General features: G+C 44.2%; 2 protein-coding genes across 8 annotated transcripts in view; one reads left to right on the plus strand and one right to left on the minus strand.

Moving 5' to 3' along the window:
• Nucleotides 1-6,519, minus strand: part of CEP63 (centrosomal protein 63) — a 58,775-nt gene extending 52,256 nt beyond the window's left edge. For 2 of the 5 annotated variants that reach the window (XM_046001811.1, XM_046001808.1), the window contains exon 1: nucleotides 5,956-6,246. In XM_046001811.1, the coding sequence (XP_045857767.1) occupies nucleotides 5,956-6,116 (161 nt within the window). In that variant the 5' untranslated portion in view covers nucleotides 6,117-6,246. The other 3 variants (XM_046001810.1, XM_046001809.1, XM_046001812.1) reach the window with 3 other exon arrangements.
• On the plus strand, nucleotides 6,291-13,700 carry ANAPC13 (anaphase promoting complex subunit 13). Of its 3 annotated transcripts, none has more exons than XM_046001816.1 (3): nucleotides 6,291-6,415; nucleotides 9,233-9,358; nucleotides 13,519-13,700. In XM_046001816.1, the coding sequence occupies exons 2-3, from the start codon at nucleotides 9,260-9,262 to the stop codon at nucleotides 13,642-13,644; spliced, it is 225 nt and encodes a 74-aa protein (XP_045857772.1). In that variant the 5' UTR covers nucleotides 6,291-6,415; nucleotides 9,233-9,259; the 3' UTR covers nucleotides 13,645-13,700. The 3 variants fall into 3 exon arrangements, with proteins under 3 accessions (XP_045857772.1, XP_045857771.1, XP_045857773.1); XM_046001815.1 differs by lacking the exon at nucleotides 6,291-6,415 and adding an exon at nucleotides 6,438-6,494; XM_046001817.1 differs by lacking the exon at nucleotides 6,291-6,415 and adding an exon at nucleotides 8,283-8,416.
• Nucleotides 13,701-17,700: the final 4,000 nt, after the last annotated feature.

A 17,700-nucleotide genomic window follows, 5' to 3' on the forward strand; every position in this document is an offset into this window, starting at 1 on the left:
ATTACTCACAAAATGGGACACAGGAAGAAAATAAAAGCTCTGGAGAGAATTATGAATTAATGTGTACTAACAGAAGGGATATGCCTACTCAACAAGTCTCATTGAAAGGAGGGTAACAATGCTCTGTCCCTTACCTGTCTTGGCATTACACTGATTGCAAAGATCTATGGCTCTTTCAGAATTACTATGGTTGATAAACTGGCTGCTCCAATAAATAATAATTTACCATTGCCCAGAAAGGTTCCTACTTAAACTTAAGGTGGGAAAAAAATCACAGATACAGTAACAAAGAAATTTTCCAAAATAAAAGTGGAATTTTAAAACACTGATCAAACTATGGCTCAAAATCCAGAAAGAATAAGGAGGAAGCTAAGAAATCAGAGTAGGTAAAAATATACTTTTACGTAGGAAAATTGCCATAAACCAAGTCTAAAGACCACAATATTTGAAAGTTTCATCAGAGAGGATTATTTATCCAAATATATAAAAGGCTTCTAAAAATTGAGGAGAAGGGATGTCTGGGTAGCACAGTCAGTTAAGCATCCAGCTCTGGTTTCAGCTCAAGTCATGATCTCATGGGTCTTGAGATCAAGTTCCTGTCTGGCTCTGTGCTCAATGTGGAATTTGCTTAAGTTTTTCTCTTCCTTTCCCTCTGCTGCTCCCCCAAGCTCGCTCACTCTCTCTCTCTAAAATAAATAAATCTTTAAAAAATAATAATAAAATAAAAATAAAAATTGAGGAGGGAGAAATGGAATCTATAGAAAAATGCACACAAGTTATGAACAAGTAGTTCACAGAAAAAGAAATGCAAGTGACCTTAAACATATAAGATCAGCATTACTTACAACAGCCAAGATATGGAAGCAGCCCAAGTGTCCAAAAATTGACGAATGGATAAAGAAGAGACAGATATACAGATAAATATACATAGACATAATGGATTGATATACATATCTCCATGGATATATACATATGACAGAACATAACTCAGCAATAAAAAATGAAATCTTTCTATTGGCAATGACATGGATGGAGTTAGAGAGTATAATTAGTATAATGCTAAGTAAAATAACTCAGAAAAAGATAAATACCATATGATTTTACTCATATATTTAAGAAACAAAACAAATGAGCAAAGGGAAGAAAGAGACAGAGAGAGAGACACAAACCAAGAAACATACTCTTAACTATAGAGAACAAACTGATGGTTGCCAGAGGGGAGGTAGGTGGAGAGATGGGTGAAATAGGTTTGGGGATTAGGGAGTGTACTAGTCCTGATGATCACTGGGTGATGTATGGAATTGCTGAATCACTATTTTGTACACCTGAAATTAATAAAACACTGTATGTTAACTAATGGGAATTAAAATAAACACTTAAAATTAATTAACTAAAACACATGAAAAGGTGCTCTATCTTGTTCACAAGAAGAGAAATACAAATTTCAACCAAAAGGTAACCAAGTTACCTTTTCTTCTGCATTTAGATTAACCAAAACTCAAAAGTTTGACAATATACACTTATAACAAAGTATATTTATGGGAAAAAGGGCCCTCACATACATTGTAGGCACAATGGAAAATGGTACAATTTCTATAGAGATTTTGGCAATACTTAGCACCTAAAAAATATGCCTTTACCCTTTGGTCCAACAATGCCACTTCTAGGAAGCTTTCCCAAAGCCACAATGGCAAAAATACAAAATCACATATGTACAAGGACACACAGTGCAGCACTATATGCAACAGTTGCACACAATACAAATGCCTATCCACAGGGACTAATTGAATATTCATCTACCAGCGGAATATTACGAAGCTGTAAAAACAGATAACATACTTCTTAAGAGGATCTACAAGGCATATATTACTAGGGGGGAAAAGCAAGCAGATAATGCATTTGTTTTTATGGAGGGATAAACCCAAGCTAGTAAATACGATACCTATAAGAAAGGGAACTAGGGAGTGCCTAGGTGGCTCAGTCAGTTAAGCATCTGCCTTCTGCTCAGGTCATGATCCCAGGGTACTGGGATCAAGTCCTACACTAGGCTCCTTGCTCAGTTGGGAGTTGGCTTCTCTCTCTGCCCCGCCCCTCTGCTTGTCCTTTCTCACTCTCTCTCTCTCAAAATAAATATTTTCTTTAAAAAAAGAAAAAGGAAGAAAGAAAAAGAAAGAGAACTAGGGTAGAGAAAAGACGAATGAACACTAAACTTGTCCAGATATCTGTGTTTTATAGTACTAGTTTTATGTTAACGTTTTACATATAATAAATCAAATCCAAATTTGGGGGAAAAAAAGAAGTTTGGAAAAATTGGAAACAAAATGAAACAAATCAACTATCAATTAGATATCAAGGTGGAAAACTGACCATATAATAAAATGTTTCACATACCTTTAAAATGCAATGATTCTACTGTACTTGTAACCCCAAGTGGAATATAACTAAAGATAAAAAAGAACTGCAAAGAAATCCTAAACACTATTCAGGAATCATATTGTTAATAATAAAATTGGTATAATCTGGGGCGCCTGGGTGGCTCAGTGGGTTAAAGCCTCTGCCTTGGGCTCAGGTCATGACCTCAGGGTCCTGGGATCAAGCCCCGCACTGGGCTCTCTGTTCAGCAGGGAGCCTGCTTCCTCCTCTCTCTCTCTGCCTGCTTCTCTACCTACTTGTGATCTCTGTCTGTCAAATAAATAAATAAAATCTTTGAAAAAATTGGTATAATCTGAAATCAATATATGTAATACAGGATAGGGAAAAAAAGTAATTACATTAACAATATTAGGTTCCAAAATTTTCAGCAAGACAAAAAGACCCAAACATAAAAACAAATACAAAAAATTAAATTAAAATAGAAGTATCAGTGTGAATTCTGTATATTTATTTAAAAATATATGTATTTCCTAACTCTGGCCACTGTAAATCCTAGAACCATTGACCAACCTGGCACCATGAGCACCTCTAGCACCCAGACTAGGGTCTCTAAATACCATCTCCCACCCAAAGGAACCAGGGCTTTTTGGTAGCCATTAATGTACAAATGATGAAAGAACATGTTTTACCAGAAAATAGGGAAATTAATTATCAAAGACTACTGATCATATGAAGATGGACAGGAGCCAACATAAAGAGGTGCCACTGACCAAAGGCAGAGCAATTTAAGTATTAAAAAAAAAAAAAAAAGACTGCAACAAATTGAAACAGTTTAAATATAGTCAAGTCCATGATGATTTAAAAAAAAACAATAAGGCAAAACCCCTCACGGTTACCTTTGGAGATTGGTAGGCCATCACCTCATTACTGTAGTCTGAAAACAGGGAAAGAATTAAGCACTCTTCTTGCCTTTCCTGTACAAGCTATATTTCATATAGCTGATGGCAGTCAAATAGCTGGTGGGGTAGAGTTCTTCTTCATAGAAGATTTTTAGCTAATAAATACTGAAGGAATGATAGGATTAGAAAATCATCATTCTGCAATCCCTAATGCAATAATGGATATAGGCAATCTAAATCCATAAAAAGATTTCACCATTAAGTGAAAAGCTCACGGGGAATTTCAGGAGGGATGGATTGGGCTAACAATACCTGAATGCGTTACACTCCTCAATCTTAACACAAGAGAGCTCAGATATTTCATGCCTCTCTGATAATTAATGCAATAGATTATCTACTGCATCACCTAGGAATCGTCTTCACCCCCACAAAAAAAAAATAAATAAATTTAAGGTTAAATCTGATCTTCCAGAGCAGAGCTATTCAACAGAACTTTCTGCAATTATTGGAATATTTTATGTCTGCACCATTTAGAGGGTAGCCACGAGGCACCTTTGACTACTAGGCACTTGAAATATGGCTAACAAAACTAGGAAACTGAATCTTTAGTTTTATTTCATTTTAGTTAATTTAAATAGCCAGAGCTGGCTGGTGATTACCATAGTGGACAGTGCAATTCTAGATCTAACTACTGGTTTAAAGGGAAAGATGTACTTGTTAAAAGGATATCATGCAGATGCATTAAGCTAAATCTAGAATACTGAGGGGGGGGGGGGGCGCCTGAGTGGCTCAGTGGGTTAAAGCCTCTGCCTTCAGCTCGGGTCATGATCCCAGGATCCTGGGATCGAGCCCCGCATCGGGCTCTCTGCTCCACAGGGAGCCTGCTTCCTCCTCTCTCTCTGCCTGACTCTCTGCCTAGTTGTGATTTCTCTCTGTCAAATAAACAAAATATTAAAAAAAAAAAAAAAAAAAAAAAGGGCGCCTGGGTGGCTCAGTTGGTTAAGCCGCTGCCTTCGGCTCAGGTCATGATCTCGGGATCCTGGGATCGAGTCCCACATCGGACTCTCTGCTCAGCAGGGAGCCTGCTTCCCCCTCCTCTCTGCCTGCCTCTCCGCCTACTTGTGATCTCTCTCTCTCTGTCAAAAAATAAATAAAATCTTTAAAAAAAAAAAAAAACTGAGGGGGAAAAGGGACACAAGGGAACTGCCCTGTTAAAAGAGATTTAAACAATGTATCAACAAAATACAACATGTGGACCTCTATGGGATTTTGATCTAAAGGAGCTAACTGTAAAAGGTCATTTAAAAGGGACAGATGGAGAAATCTGAACCCACACTGAATACTGACACGGAATTCTTACAAATTTTCATAGGTGTGATGACAGTAATCCACTTTTATAAAATCAAAAAAGCAAATTTAGCTTTCAGAGGAAAAAAAAGAAACAACCTAAAAATAAATTCAATCCCTGCAGCCTCTGTTGATGTTAGCTTCAGATGAATTTCAAATCAAGCTGACTTTTTTTAAAGTAGGTAACTCTGGAGGCACCTGGGTGGCTCAAAAGGTTAAGGAGGCAACTCTGATGTATCAGAGTGGATTACGGATGCTGTCCCAGCGGGCTACCACTACTACATAAATGAGAAAGGGAAGGACAAAGTGAAGGTCTTCTACCTTCTAATGGGAGGAAAATGGCACAGTACAACTAACATATGCAATTATTAGAAATAGTTTTTAAAAACCTGAATCTACATACATTTTTAAGGGCAGTGTGAATGTCTAATAAATGTTTATGAATCTCTAACCCATTTTAATTTCATTTTTACATTACTGATCACGGTTAGTGACATAGTCAAAGGGCAAGAAGCTGCACAAATCTAAAGGTGGCACTGCATTTCAAGTAAGAAAATACATGTATTTTGTTATATCATTAAGCTACAGCTATGATTAAGTATACGTAAATAGTTGAAAGTAATATGTAGTTGATGATCCTTATTATGACTTCCTCTTCACATCTATAAAATGGAACGCAAGCATGAGGGGAACTCTGTAACAGCAGTGTACCTACTCTACAATACTGTTTTTTTATTAAAGGAATGAAATTGAAGGAATTGGATGTAAGACTCAATGAAAACTATTTCGTGCACATTAGTGTACCCTAAATGTAAATGAAGACCAGTCATTGACAGCAGACTCATTTTTACTCTGATGTTGTTAAGGAATGTAAGAAAAACACTGAGCCTAGACTTACTGTCCTCAAACATCTTCATGATTAAAGTGCCCCTAAGGAACTGTCCCTTTTAAACCCTCAACCTATCATTTATCTCCCACCCCGGATTTGTATGGAGCAATCCGTAAACTCAGGGCTTCTCAACTTCTTCAGTCCTTCAAGACTTCTGCCACATTTCCGTACCTCTTGTACTAACATTAACTCACTTTTTAAGACTTGCTAAAATTCCCCCCATAAATGAACCCGCATCACGTGCGGTCAATGGGCTAAGTCACAACAACGCTGGGAAGCTAACCAGGTAAGGCAGCCTAGGCGGGAGGGCTGTGCCGGGGGTCCCTCCTCTGCAAAGGAAGAGCGGCCCGCAGCTGGCTCCGCCGCGGTAGACGTGGACTCGGCGGCAGCTACTCGCACCCCCCGCCGCCCTCCCGCCGGCCCAGCCTCTGGGGAGGGGCTGACCACCTGGCTGGCCCGGACGGCGCGCCGGGCAAGGCCATATCCGCCTTCGCGGGTCCGCAGGGCGTACGCGGGGAGGCCGACGGGCCCGGCGCCGCAGCGGACCCGGGCCGGCGAGGGCGGTCCTGGTGGCCAGCGGGCTGCTGCGGAGGCCGGCCCTGGGCCATATGGCCGCGCAGCCCGCGGCGCCACCGCAGCCAGAGCTGCCTCCGGACCAGGACACGCCCGCCCCCCGCCTGTCCACCGGGCGCCCATGCGGTTACTGGGACCGCGCGAGCGCGCCCCCGAGACTTCCCGCCGTTACCTCCGGCCGGGGGCGCGCGCGCGCGTCACCGCCGACCCGACGTCCAGCCTCCGGCGTCGCCACGTTCGTTCCGCCCACCTCCCCCTCACTTTGAATTGAAGAAGTGTCCTCCCAGGCCTCCCCTCCGTGCAAGCATATAGGCTCACCCACATCCGGGGAACGGTGAGAAAGGCGCGTGGGTCACGTGAGGCTGAGGGGGAGGGGCTGTGTGGAAGCGGGTGCGGCGCTGGGTCCGGCGCGGGTAAGGTTTTCCCGCGCCCCGAGTCTTGGTTTGGGAGGGACGGGACGCGTGGGTTCCTTAGCGTCGCCCTTTTCAACCTTCCGTCAGTTGAGGCCGATGTCTCACTTCATCTTCACAATCACTTTCCGCACGCCATGGAGGGTGGAAGGGCACCAGCGGGGCAGTTCTGGACCTCCCCCGCTTCCACATTTGGTAGATCCAACCGGAAGCCGGGACGGGGGCGGGCCCACGCTTGTGTACGGATGCTGGTGGCCTGCGAGGGTCAATTCTAGCTAGGTAGACGGTCGTCTCGTTTAACTTATGTGACTATACGTTTGTGGAACTGCAGAGCACAGGAGTGGGGTGACACGTGCCGCGGGTTTGGGAAAACCATGTAACAGACAGTGTGACAAGCTCCCAGTTGGGACCATTCGCTGCGCCCAGGGAGCTAAGGGACTCCAGGAAGGACGGGTCCCGTGCTCCCCCTGGGTCTAGAAGCAGACCTCCTGCAGGAGACGACCTGGGAGCCAAATTTTTTAGACTGGAGTTTAGCTGGAAACAAAGGAATTGTAACGAGCGTTCTAGGCATTGGAACTGTTACATGTGTAAGAGAAGTTTGCTCAGGAAGGTGGTAGTATATCATTCTGTCGAGTGTGGCAGGTGCTTTGGACTGTGGCTGTGTCCTGGACATTGTCTGTCTTGATGCTTTCCACGCTGCCAGCCCCTGAGGAGTGAAGGCACCTTAGGACCTGACTCTGGAAATGAGATGTTGACCAGATGAGCTGACACCAGTGTTGAGTTGGAAAGGAAAATAAGCGTTACTGAGGAGGGAAAAGGCTTCTAAGTGCAAAGGCTGGAAAGTATGGCAGGGTTGGTGTTTGGAAAGAGGGACGGTGAGAAAAGATTGAGGCCAAATTTGGGAAAGATGTGCTGCAAAAGAGCCTGCAATATTTACACATAATAATTGTAGACACTGATACCTGAGAAATCTGTTACAAAGACTACCTGACTTGTTAGGTGGATCATAAAGACAAGAAGGAGACATTCAAGGGCCAGATCCTCACTGAGGCTTGAAAAAACTTGACAGAAAGGTCGAATCTGTGTATGGCTGGGAGAATTAGCTAGTTCTGATCAACTGGAAAAATGAGGGTATCGCAGGGGACAGAGCAGCAGGGACACAGGACTGGCAGCAGGAAAAAGGGCTCTTGTGGGACAGGAATTCCAAAAATATAACTGGAACTGCGTGTACATTTTCTAAAGACAATATCCTTATACTTGTTTTCAGTTATCCATGGGGTAGTGCTGGATTAATTCTTGAGTGAAACATCAAGGTTTCAACTGGTTCACTGGTAGCCAAAATAGCTGGGCACCTTCTGCTTCAGTTTTGCCTGGCTCTTTACCATGGGGTTAAAAACTCTTAACCAGGGGCGCCTGGGTGGCTCAGTGGGTTGGGCCGCTGCCTTCGGCTCGGGTCATGATCTCAGGGTCCTGGGATCGAGTCCCACATCGGGCTCTCTGCTCAGCAGGGAGCCTGCTTCCCTCTCTCTCTCTCTCTGCCTGCCTCTCTATCTACTTGTGATCTCTCTCTGTCAAATAAATAAATAAAATATTTTTTAAAAAATCATCTTCTCTTGGATATTTAAAAAAAAAAAAAAAACTCTTAACCAACCCCAACCTGTAATAATTATTACCCAGGCATTAGGGCTATTATGCAATCATACTACGGGGCCAAGCATAGGTCTGTATGAAGGAGTTGGGAGTCCACCCCTAAAGATTTTTCCTTTTATGAATGTTCCTAGCCTCAGAAACTAGGAGTGACTGGGAGTGCCTTTGGTGCCACTGGCTTCCAGGCCATCAGGATGACTGCTTTGTGGCAGGAAACACAGTAAAGTGAACCTATGATGGAGCAGCAGAGCCCACACTAGGAAACAGGGAATCCAGAGGTAGGCTGCAGATGTTTAGGAGAAAAAAATAGTCAGTCATGGCCAAGGAGCTAAATAACATCTTGACCACTTGGTCCAGGCATTGAAGGGAGTACAGCATTAAAAAAGGAAAGAACCCCAAAGGAAAGCAGAAATGAGCAGCAGGGGGTCCTGCTGCTGTTGTTCACCTGCAGGTGCTCCTTTCAGAACTTGGATTGGGTACTAGTTTAAGAAAGACAGTTTCCTTTAAAAGTTCAGCTGAGGATTTCTGTCAGCTCTGTAGTTGGTCACTTCGCATAGCTCAGTTCAGTATCTCAATACGTTCATTTAGTTCCTGTGCCTAGGAATGCTAATATTAAAGCTGAGGCAGGTAGAAGGTAGAGACTTTTTTGTAAAACATAGTGCAGGAAAAGGCTAACGGGGACAGAGAGGAGACTTGGTTATTAATTAGAGATTCATTGAAGGCATTCTGAACAGGGCAAGGTGAATATGCAAATTAGGAGAGAAAAACTATATTCTAGATATACTGTGGCCTTGTACACAAGGCTTCTGTCATACTGTGACACTGGTCTTGTCAACTGGGCTAGGTCTGCTGTCTGTCCTGTATGTGCTATAAAGCATCCATGGGTTGGGGGAAGGGAATGGGCAGTAGGGAGAGACTGGGATCTTAGAACTAGATTGTCACCTGACCCAGATGAGAAGATGAGTCTTTCCCATTTCCCAGGATGATGTTATACCAAAAGATACATGCAGGCTAAAAAGCCTGGGGAAGCCTGATGCTTGATTACATCACCTCCTCAGTCTTCATGCTTAAGAAATAATCTCTTTGACTTACAGATCTGACAAGATCAAAGCTGCAGAAGAATGGACAGTGAGGTACAGAGAGATGGAAGGATCTTGGATTTGATTGACGATGCTTGGCGAGAAGACAAGCTGCCATATGAGGATGTTGCAATACCACTGGTAGGCTATAGTTTGTGCCAAGGATGGTGGGTGAAAGGTATGATCTGGTGAACCCTACTAGAAGTAGGATGTCAATGGACAAACTAGTAGGGCAAAGAAATCCACAAAGATGTGGATTCCTGTAACTCTAGAAGACTGGATAGTTTGACTTTTTATTTGAAGAGAACTGTAGTTCAGAGAGTTGATATGAGGAGCTCAGTTAGGGGTCAGGCCAGGACTGGACTCAAGATTTCTGAGCCATGTTCTGTCTGCCACACCAAAGCTAATAAACCAGAAGATGAGATGTACAAAAGATAGAGAGGAACAAGAAGCAATGGCATTTACACCATATTTCTTACTTGTCTACCTGTGATTGATCATTTGCTATCTTTAGAGACATATTCTCGAAACATACACCTATCCTAGTTTCCCTGGAAAATGTTTGGAAGACAGCTGAGTTTTCTCTTGGATTTAGACCAAACGGATCTTGGGACACACTCTTCTTTCCCAATCTCTAGAGAATGCTCCTGCAGGGAGTTTCTTGATCCTCCCATAATAAATCATCTAAAAGTTGTGCATTAATTTTTATTTTAAATCCTATTTATGTCATAGAGGGAGGCCTAACAAAAAACACGGAGAACAGACTCCAGGGATTGTTTATCTTCAGATCATGCCAAGTGCCCTGAGAAGAGCTATTAATAAAATGCACCTTCCAAGTAGACTGCTGCTGCTGACTGAGAAATAAAGTTCCGCTCACCCACATTTTCATTTACGACTAAGAGATGATATTATGCTCAGTGAATAATACACATATCAAATAATAGGTCACAGCTTAGTTCAAGTTTAGAAAAATAGTGAAAAGGGAGTGCACAAAGAATTCTGGCTGCCACTTAATACCAGTTTTATGCCATGGACTGAGGTTGAAATTTGACATACATTATTTCTAACTGTTTAAATACTCTTACAAAGGTAGTGGTGTTATCTCCATTTTTACAGCAAGGAAATAGAATCAGAGAGGGAACTTGTGCAAAGCTGGGTAGCTGATAAGTTGGACTTCACCCTTAGGTCTGTGTGAAGGCTCCAGATCCTGTCTTGCAAACTTTTGTTTGTTTTTTCACTTGGCAGGCACAATTCCTGCCCCTGGGGATCTAGAGAGACAACACAGAGAAATAAATAATTACAGTAATAAATGTTATAAGCCAGGTTGTGCATAGCTACGTAGGATAGGAGGTGGCTGATGCCTGTTGAGCATCAGGAAAGGCTTCAGAGAGAATGTAATATTTAAGCTGGCCATAAGGGAGGGCCAGAAATGTAGTGGGGGTAGACAAGGGCACTCTCAACAGAGGGGACAGATGTGCACAGGCTCAGAGTTTTGAAAGGCTTTGGGAGATGGTGAGACATTCATCGTGGACAGAGATTATATTTGTCATCTAAGGTAGGCAGAAAGATGGGCTTGGACCAGATTTTGAGAGGAGTATTAACACCATGCTTAGACTTCATTCTGAGGATAACCAGGAATGAGTGGTTTTCAAAATAGAAATCTGCCACACTCAAATTTGAGTTTTAGAATGTTAGTTCAGAAGGGAATTGTTAGGGAATGTGTGCCATGGACAAAGGGGCAAGTGATAGGGCAGAGGGACCAGTGAGGAAGTGATCGCAGTAATATGGGGAAGGAGCCTGAACAAAAGCACGTAGGTGGAGGGGAACTGCTGAATTTTGCAGGCATATGGCAGGATTTGGGGACCACTTCTGTGGAAGGGATTGAGGGAGAAGGAAGTTTCCAGGGTGTAGCCTGACCTTCTTGTTATTCTGTGTCTTTTCGTGTCTCATGACTCTCAGGGAATGTGCACTGGTTAGCTTTTGTTGCTGCCTAACAGATCTCCCCCAAACAGAGTAACTTCAAACAAAAGCTGTTTATCTCATAATTTTGTGTCTCAGCTGAGAGGGTCTTCTAGTCTTTCCAGCTCGGCTGATCCCTGCTGGACTTGCTGGTGTTCTGCAGTCAGTCAGCAGGCCGGCTGGAGGCTGGGGGATGGGGAGACTTTTCACACATCTGGTAGGTAGCAGGTCAGCTGGGATGATGAGGTCAAAGCCTCATTACCCAGCAGACTAGCCTAGACTGCACCTGGCCATCTCCGGGTTCCAAGAACAGCAAGAGAGGAACTGTGAGGCTTCATGGAGCTTAGCCAAGAATGGGCCCAAGGATACTGTGGCTGCTCTCTGCTAACCAAGGCAAGTCACTCAGTCAGTCCCAATCTGAAATTGGGGAAATAAGACTCTGCCTTTTCCTGGGAGTAGCTGCCAAGAATTGAGGCCAGTTTCCAATAGGCCATAATTGATAGTTGTGTTTATGATACTTTGTGTTGGTTTCAAAGCACGTACACATTTTTTCATCTTGGCATTCAGTGTAAGAGACAGTAGTGACCAAATGAAAGAAACTGTTTTAGAACTTATACCACAGAGGGGCGCCTGGGTGGCTCAGTTGGTTGAGTATCTAACCCTTGGTTTTAGCTTAGGTCATTATCTTTTGGTCCTGGGATTGAGTCCAGCATTGGGCTCTGGGCTTAGTGCACTCAGATCTGCTTGGGTGCGTGCGCGTGCACGTACACACACACACACACTCTCTCTCTCTCTCTCTCTCTCTCTAACCTTAACCCTAGCCTTAACTCTCTCTCAAAATAAAGAAAATCTTAAAATATATATATATATATATATACACCACAGATGAGATGAAATTAAGTTACTTGTCTGTCATTTAAATAATTCACTAACCAAGGACTTGTTTGTGCTTTGTGAGCTATAAATAATTATTGGAACCAAACTTATTCTTTAGGTTTGAATGTATGATTGCTCTACAGTAAATGATAGTTCTTTATAATTCATACAGATATGTTTGAGTCTCAATATTATGTTTATAAAACAACATGTGTGCTCAGAACATGTGTTCAGATACATTTGTACATATTGTAAGTCACTTTATATATATTGAGCATATTTTTGAAAGAGAAAAACATTCATGAGCTGCAAATTGGAATCAGTGGGAAATTGAAAGTCTCAATATTGAATAACAGTTTGTTGCCCCCCAAAAAAGTATAAATTGAAATAATTGAAAAGAAATATATTGGTGTCAGTAAACTCCCATACAAAGCAGACTCCTGGTAATAAGAAATTTAAATTTAAAATATAAGGAAACTACCAAAAGTTCTTACCACTCATGTAAAAACATAGTTAACTACATGAGGTGACGGGTGTGTTAACTAGCCCTATCGTGATAATCATTTCATAGTATGTATGTGTCAGATGCGTGTGGTACACCTTAAACTCACACAGTGTTCTATGCAAATTAAAGCTGACTCAAGCCGAAAAAACACTCTCTGTCACATTCCCTAGTGAGTGTGGCCCATGGCTTACCATTCTAAGAGAGATGCCAGCAGTGACCCGGGTTTGTGTTGCTGTGCTCCAGCACTAGGGCGACACCCGCCTAGTAGGTTACATTTTCAGCCCTCTCCACCCACCTTCGTAAGAACACAGGCATGCTGGGCACGGGATAGTTTGTTAAAATACATTTCTTATGCTTAAGGAATATTCCAGCAAATGTGGTATTCAATGAAAGCAGCCTCCCAAAAAAGGACTCAGTATTGGGTCTTGTCGGTGAGCCCAACCTCTAGTAATAAGAGCACCCATTCCTTGAGCATCAGACGGCCGCCCGCAGGGGTGAGCACTCCATCTCAGTGACCCCATTTAGTTTCACAGCTGTCCTCTGAGGTGATGGCTACTCTTTCCTCTGATTGCCCAAGAGGAGATAAAGGGTCCGTCTTTTTGGTTTTTTTAATCTTTTTTTTTTTTTTTAATGTTTATTCGACAGAGAGAGATCACAAGTAGGCAGAGAGGCAGGCAGAGAGAGAGGAAAGCAGGCTGAGCAGAGAGCCCGATGCGGAGCTCGATCCCAGGACCCTGGGATCATGACCTGAGCCGAAGGCAGAGGCTTTAACCCACTGAGCCACCCAGGCGCCCCAAGGGTCTGTCTTTTTATACTAGTTCTTTCTTTAGGCTAGATTTCTGTCAGTTATGCTGCCTGTCTCTAAGAACTTAGAGGTTTGATTTCTGAGTGCTCTTGAGTTTTAAGGGGTTTCTTAATGCAGAGTGTGCCAGCATTCTGAATGTCCATTGTACCTTTGCAGAATGAGCTTCCTGAACCTGAACAGGACAACGGTGGCACTACAGAATCTGTTAAAGAACAAGAAATGAAATGGACCGACTTGGCCTTACAGTATCTCCATGAGAATGTTCCCCCCGTAGGGAACTAACACCTGGCTCCTTTCTCATGGACAGATTTTTGAAAAATACATAGATGCAAAATGTTTTCTTTCTGTCTCCTCATGCAGATCTTGACATGATAAATCTACACTAAAAAATGTACACCCAACTAGTTTTTGTGACAGCAAAATGTTTTCTGTGAAAACACCAGAATGAGAAACCAGTTGAGATTTCTCAGGAATGCAGAGTATTTGGCCCTTTGAACCAAAAGTTCTCCATTCACTAGCTTGTGTTTGAACTTGACTGGTTCAACATTTGCCTTTCACTGTGATTTTGCTGCATGTCAGAGTTGTGTCCCGTGACATAGGTGACTGAAGAGATGAGAGGGACGGGCAAAGACAGAGGAGGCAGGTGTGAGGGGACGGTTAACTTCTCACATGCCTCCCTCTGAACAGCGGTGTAGAGCCCCTGACTATAGGAAGGATATCTGGGATTGCTGGGATTCCTCAGATCCCCTGTGGCATTTTCAAAATTTGGAAAAATTCATAGATAAAAGGTTATCTGACAGGTACTTCTGCTCTGTACAAGTTAATTCGGTGCCATTGGAAAGGACCTTTGGCTATCTGGACCACTAGTTTTATTCAGTAACAAGATTTTGTATTTTCACAGCCCTTTCAGATACAACGGAAATACCATGAAGCCCATGTTCTGTTATACATTTATATAAGAACTTGTATTTTGAGGGGCGCCTGGGCGGCTCAGTCGGTTCAGCATCCGACTCTTGATTTCAGCTCAGGTTATGATCTCAGGGTCCTGGGATGGAGCCCCATGTTGGGCTCCACGCTCAGCAGGGAACCTGCTTGAGATTTCTCTTGCCCTCTGCCCTTCCCCCCACTCGCTCTCTCTCCCGCTCTCTCTCAAAAATAAATCTTAAAAAACAAACAAACAAACAAAAAAACTCCTATTTTGAAAACATGGACATTTATCTCCTGGAATCATTTGCTTCTGTTCAGTGGTGTCTCAACGTTTTCCTACCTAGGTTGTGAACTATGGGAAGAGGCCCTGACTTATATTTCTGTATCCCTCATTCAAAAACTAGAAAGACTGAATTGCTGAAGTGTCTCTTCTGCATTTTGTTTTGTTTTTTAGGATTTTATTTGAGAGAGCATGTGCACATGAAGGGGGTTGGGCCGGGGAAGAGGGAGAAGTGGGCTCCCGCTGAGCAGGAAGTCTAACACAGGGCTCCGTCCCAAGACCCTGATATCATGACAGGAGTCGAAGGCAGATGCCCAACTGACTGAACCCAGGCGCCCCTCTTCTTTTTTAGGGGCCTTTTTGTTTACCTAGATTTTAGGAAGAAGTATATCAGAAATGGACTGATTTTAGGTTTTCAATCGGAAATGGGGTTGTAGCAACTCCTGTAATCCAGACACATGCAGGCTGATCTCCCTGTGCTTCATGTCTTGGCTACAAGTCAGTCATCTCAGAATAAAGACCCCGAGTCACCAGTCCCTCAATAACAAAAGACAGACAACCCAGTAGAAAAGAGGGTTCTGATGTTCAGGAAAAATGTATATTAGGAGAAGACAGTTTTTCAAAAAAATGAAAGTAGCTAGAATGCCATGGTTCCTACACATTCTCATCAAGTGTTTTACTATGACTAGTCTTGAGGTATGTAACAGCTAAGACGCTGACATCAAGGAATCCTAGGGCACGTTCATATGAATCCAGCCTTTCCTGGGGATATAGGTAGACCAGTAAAATGCGAAAACTGTCTTGATTTTCACTGGATCACAGTGTGATGCCTGTAAAGATAGAGAGCTGTTTTGATGTATCTGCTTGGCTTACACCCTCATCAAAGAACGGTCCCCCCACGCCAAGTGTGACCTGTGATGTGGTGCCCAAACCACAGCTCACTGTGTCAGGAATGAGGTGACCAAACCTGGGCCACACTGTCCACTGCGGCTTGGGAATCTAGGACTGGCTTGAGGATGATGTCCCCAAGAGATGCTAGGCGGCTTTCCAAGCAAATGTCGCACGGCCCCTAAGAGGGAAGTCTGGAGAGTGAGGCTTGAGTCTGCTCGTGCAGTGTCCAGTTCAACGCACCGCCTTTCGCAAAAGCCACCTCCCTTGGTGCTGGGAGTACAGCAGTGAACAGAAGTCCATCTGCCTCTGTTTAGTGGGGGGGAATAAGCATCAAGCCAATAGTTCTTCCCATCTCTGATTTTGAATTGTGATGTGTGCGGGGAAGAGAAATAACGGGCTGTCACTTAGGTTGCGTACCTGAAAGCAAAGCCTGAGGCAGAGTCTGGTGTGTAAGGGATTTATTGAGGTGGTGCGCTCAGGAGGAGCCTGTGAGGGAAACAGGCTAGAGCAGAGGAGGAGGCTGAGCAAAGAGCGCCAAGCTGAAGTCGAGAGCCAGGTTCCATGGGTGCTAGGAATGTGAGGTCACCACGTTTCCCCAGCTGGAGGCAAGTGGCTAGGCCTTTGTATCCAGTGAGCAATGCCCAGTCGTTGGTTCTGCCCCTCCCGCTGTCCGCTGGGAAGACATAGCGCAGGCATGGCCGGGGTTCAAGGCTACCTGGAGGACAGTGTGACCATGAACTCTTGGTAGCCAACACAGAGCCAGTAGTCATAGGATGGGTGTACAGGCAGACCAGACTGGGCCCCAGCAGTGCGGCCCTATAGCATAGGGAATAGAGAGTGGGTCTGGGAGACCCGCCTTAGACTGGATGATCATGGCGAGATGTTATAACAAGACTTCTGGCACCTAACTTCAAATACTAATTCTGTTTATGAAATTTTTCCTCCTCCAAGTAAGTGGTTAGGTCCTTTGAGCTTCTTGTTCCCAATAAGGAACAGATGAATTAAAAAACAACCCTAGCCCTTGCTTGGGAAGCAGGGGAGAAAAGGAAAGAGGAGCTCCAAAAGTCGTGGAAAGCTGTGCTCCGGTTGCTGGTGGTACCCAGTGAGATGAGCTTCAGAGGCTCGTGTTTTGGGGTGTTTTCCAGCCTAGGCAAGGACTCCCAAGCATTGGAGCCCCCTCCTTCTGGAGCCCCTCAGAACTGGCCTTAACGATAGCAGCCGTGACCCAGAGGAGCTGAAGAATAGAGGTCCTCGCCCACTTTTGAGGTCACTCGTGAACATCCCAAATAACTGTGAGACCCTAAAAGGAAGAAACACCCTTGTGGCCACAGATTTCATTTCTGCTGCAGCATAGCAGAATGAGGCCAAAAAAATTCAATTTGCTTTGAAGAACATAAGAAAGTGTGCTATTTCTCGTACCCGCCTTGAGTTTCGGAGCCAACACCTGGAGGATGGGAAGGAGCAGCCAGGCGGAGGAATCTGGGGGCTGAGGATCGATGGCAGGGAGAGCAAACTGCATAAAGCCCAGGAGTGAGGCTGGCATTACAAGCAAGGCAGGCAGGTAAGCTGGGGGAACTAGGGGAGTGGCCCCAACCGGATCTCATTTTATCAAACAGAAGTTACTCTGGGTTTGAGCCGCTAAGAGCAGAGGTGGAACCACAGAAGAGCTTTTGCACTGGCTCAAGAGGGAGATGAAGGCGGCTTGAGCTGCCAAGACAGGGGTGGAATTAGAGGGACCGGAGGGATCTCTCAGAGGGAGAATTGTCCAGATGGGCCCCGTGAGAGGTGTATGTCACCAAGCCAGCCCCAGGAGTGTGGTTGTGGGGTTCAAAAGAAAGTGGAGTGCCCAGTGTGAGCACTGCCCTTGTGACCCAGGGGCCAATTCTCTGAGCCAGATGGAGCCCCTGCCCCCTGGGAAGGTAGGCTCTGTGTCTGGAAGCGGCAGATCCTTTGAAGCCCAATTAGACCCACTTCATAATAATAGAGTAACAGTAACGATGACACCCACAGTTAACTGAGCGCTTCTGAGCGCTTCAGGCACAGGATCTCTAGCCCTCACATCCACTTTTGAAGGTGGATATTATTGTCCTCGTGATCACAAGATGGTAACTCAAAACTGAACAATTTGTTCCAAGCTGAAACCACTCTAGCGACCTAGTCTGGCTGATCTCCAAACCCATGTCCTCTCCTTGGACCATGCAGCCTCCTCCCCTGTGAGATCTTCTGTGACCACTCTTCCT

The sequence above is a fragment of the Meles meles genome, chromosome 4, assembly GCF_922984935.1.
Source record: "Meles meles chromosome 4, mMelMel3.1 paternal haplotype, whole genome shotgun sequence".
In the NCBI taxonomy this organism is placed as follows: domain Eukaryota; kingdom Metazoa; phylum Chordata; class Mammalia; order Carnivora; family Mustelidae; genus Meles; species Meles meles.

Bases quoted from the DNA above. Each gene is read 5' to 3' on its own strand.
- ANAPC13 (XM_046001816.1), top strand. From the start codon at position 9,260: ATGGACAGTGAGGTACAGAGAGATGGAAGGATCTTGGATTTGATTGAC. The intron at 9,359-13,518 runs GTAGGCTATAGT...GTACCTTTGCAG, and splicing joins AGGATGTTGCAATACCACTG to AATGAGCTTCCTGAACCTGA.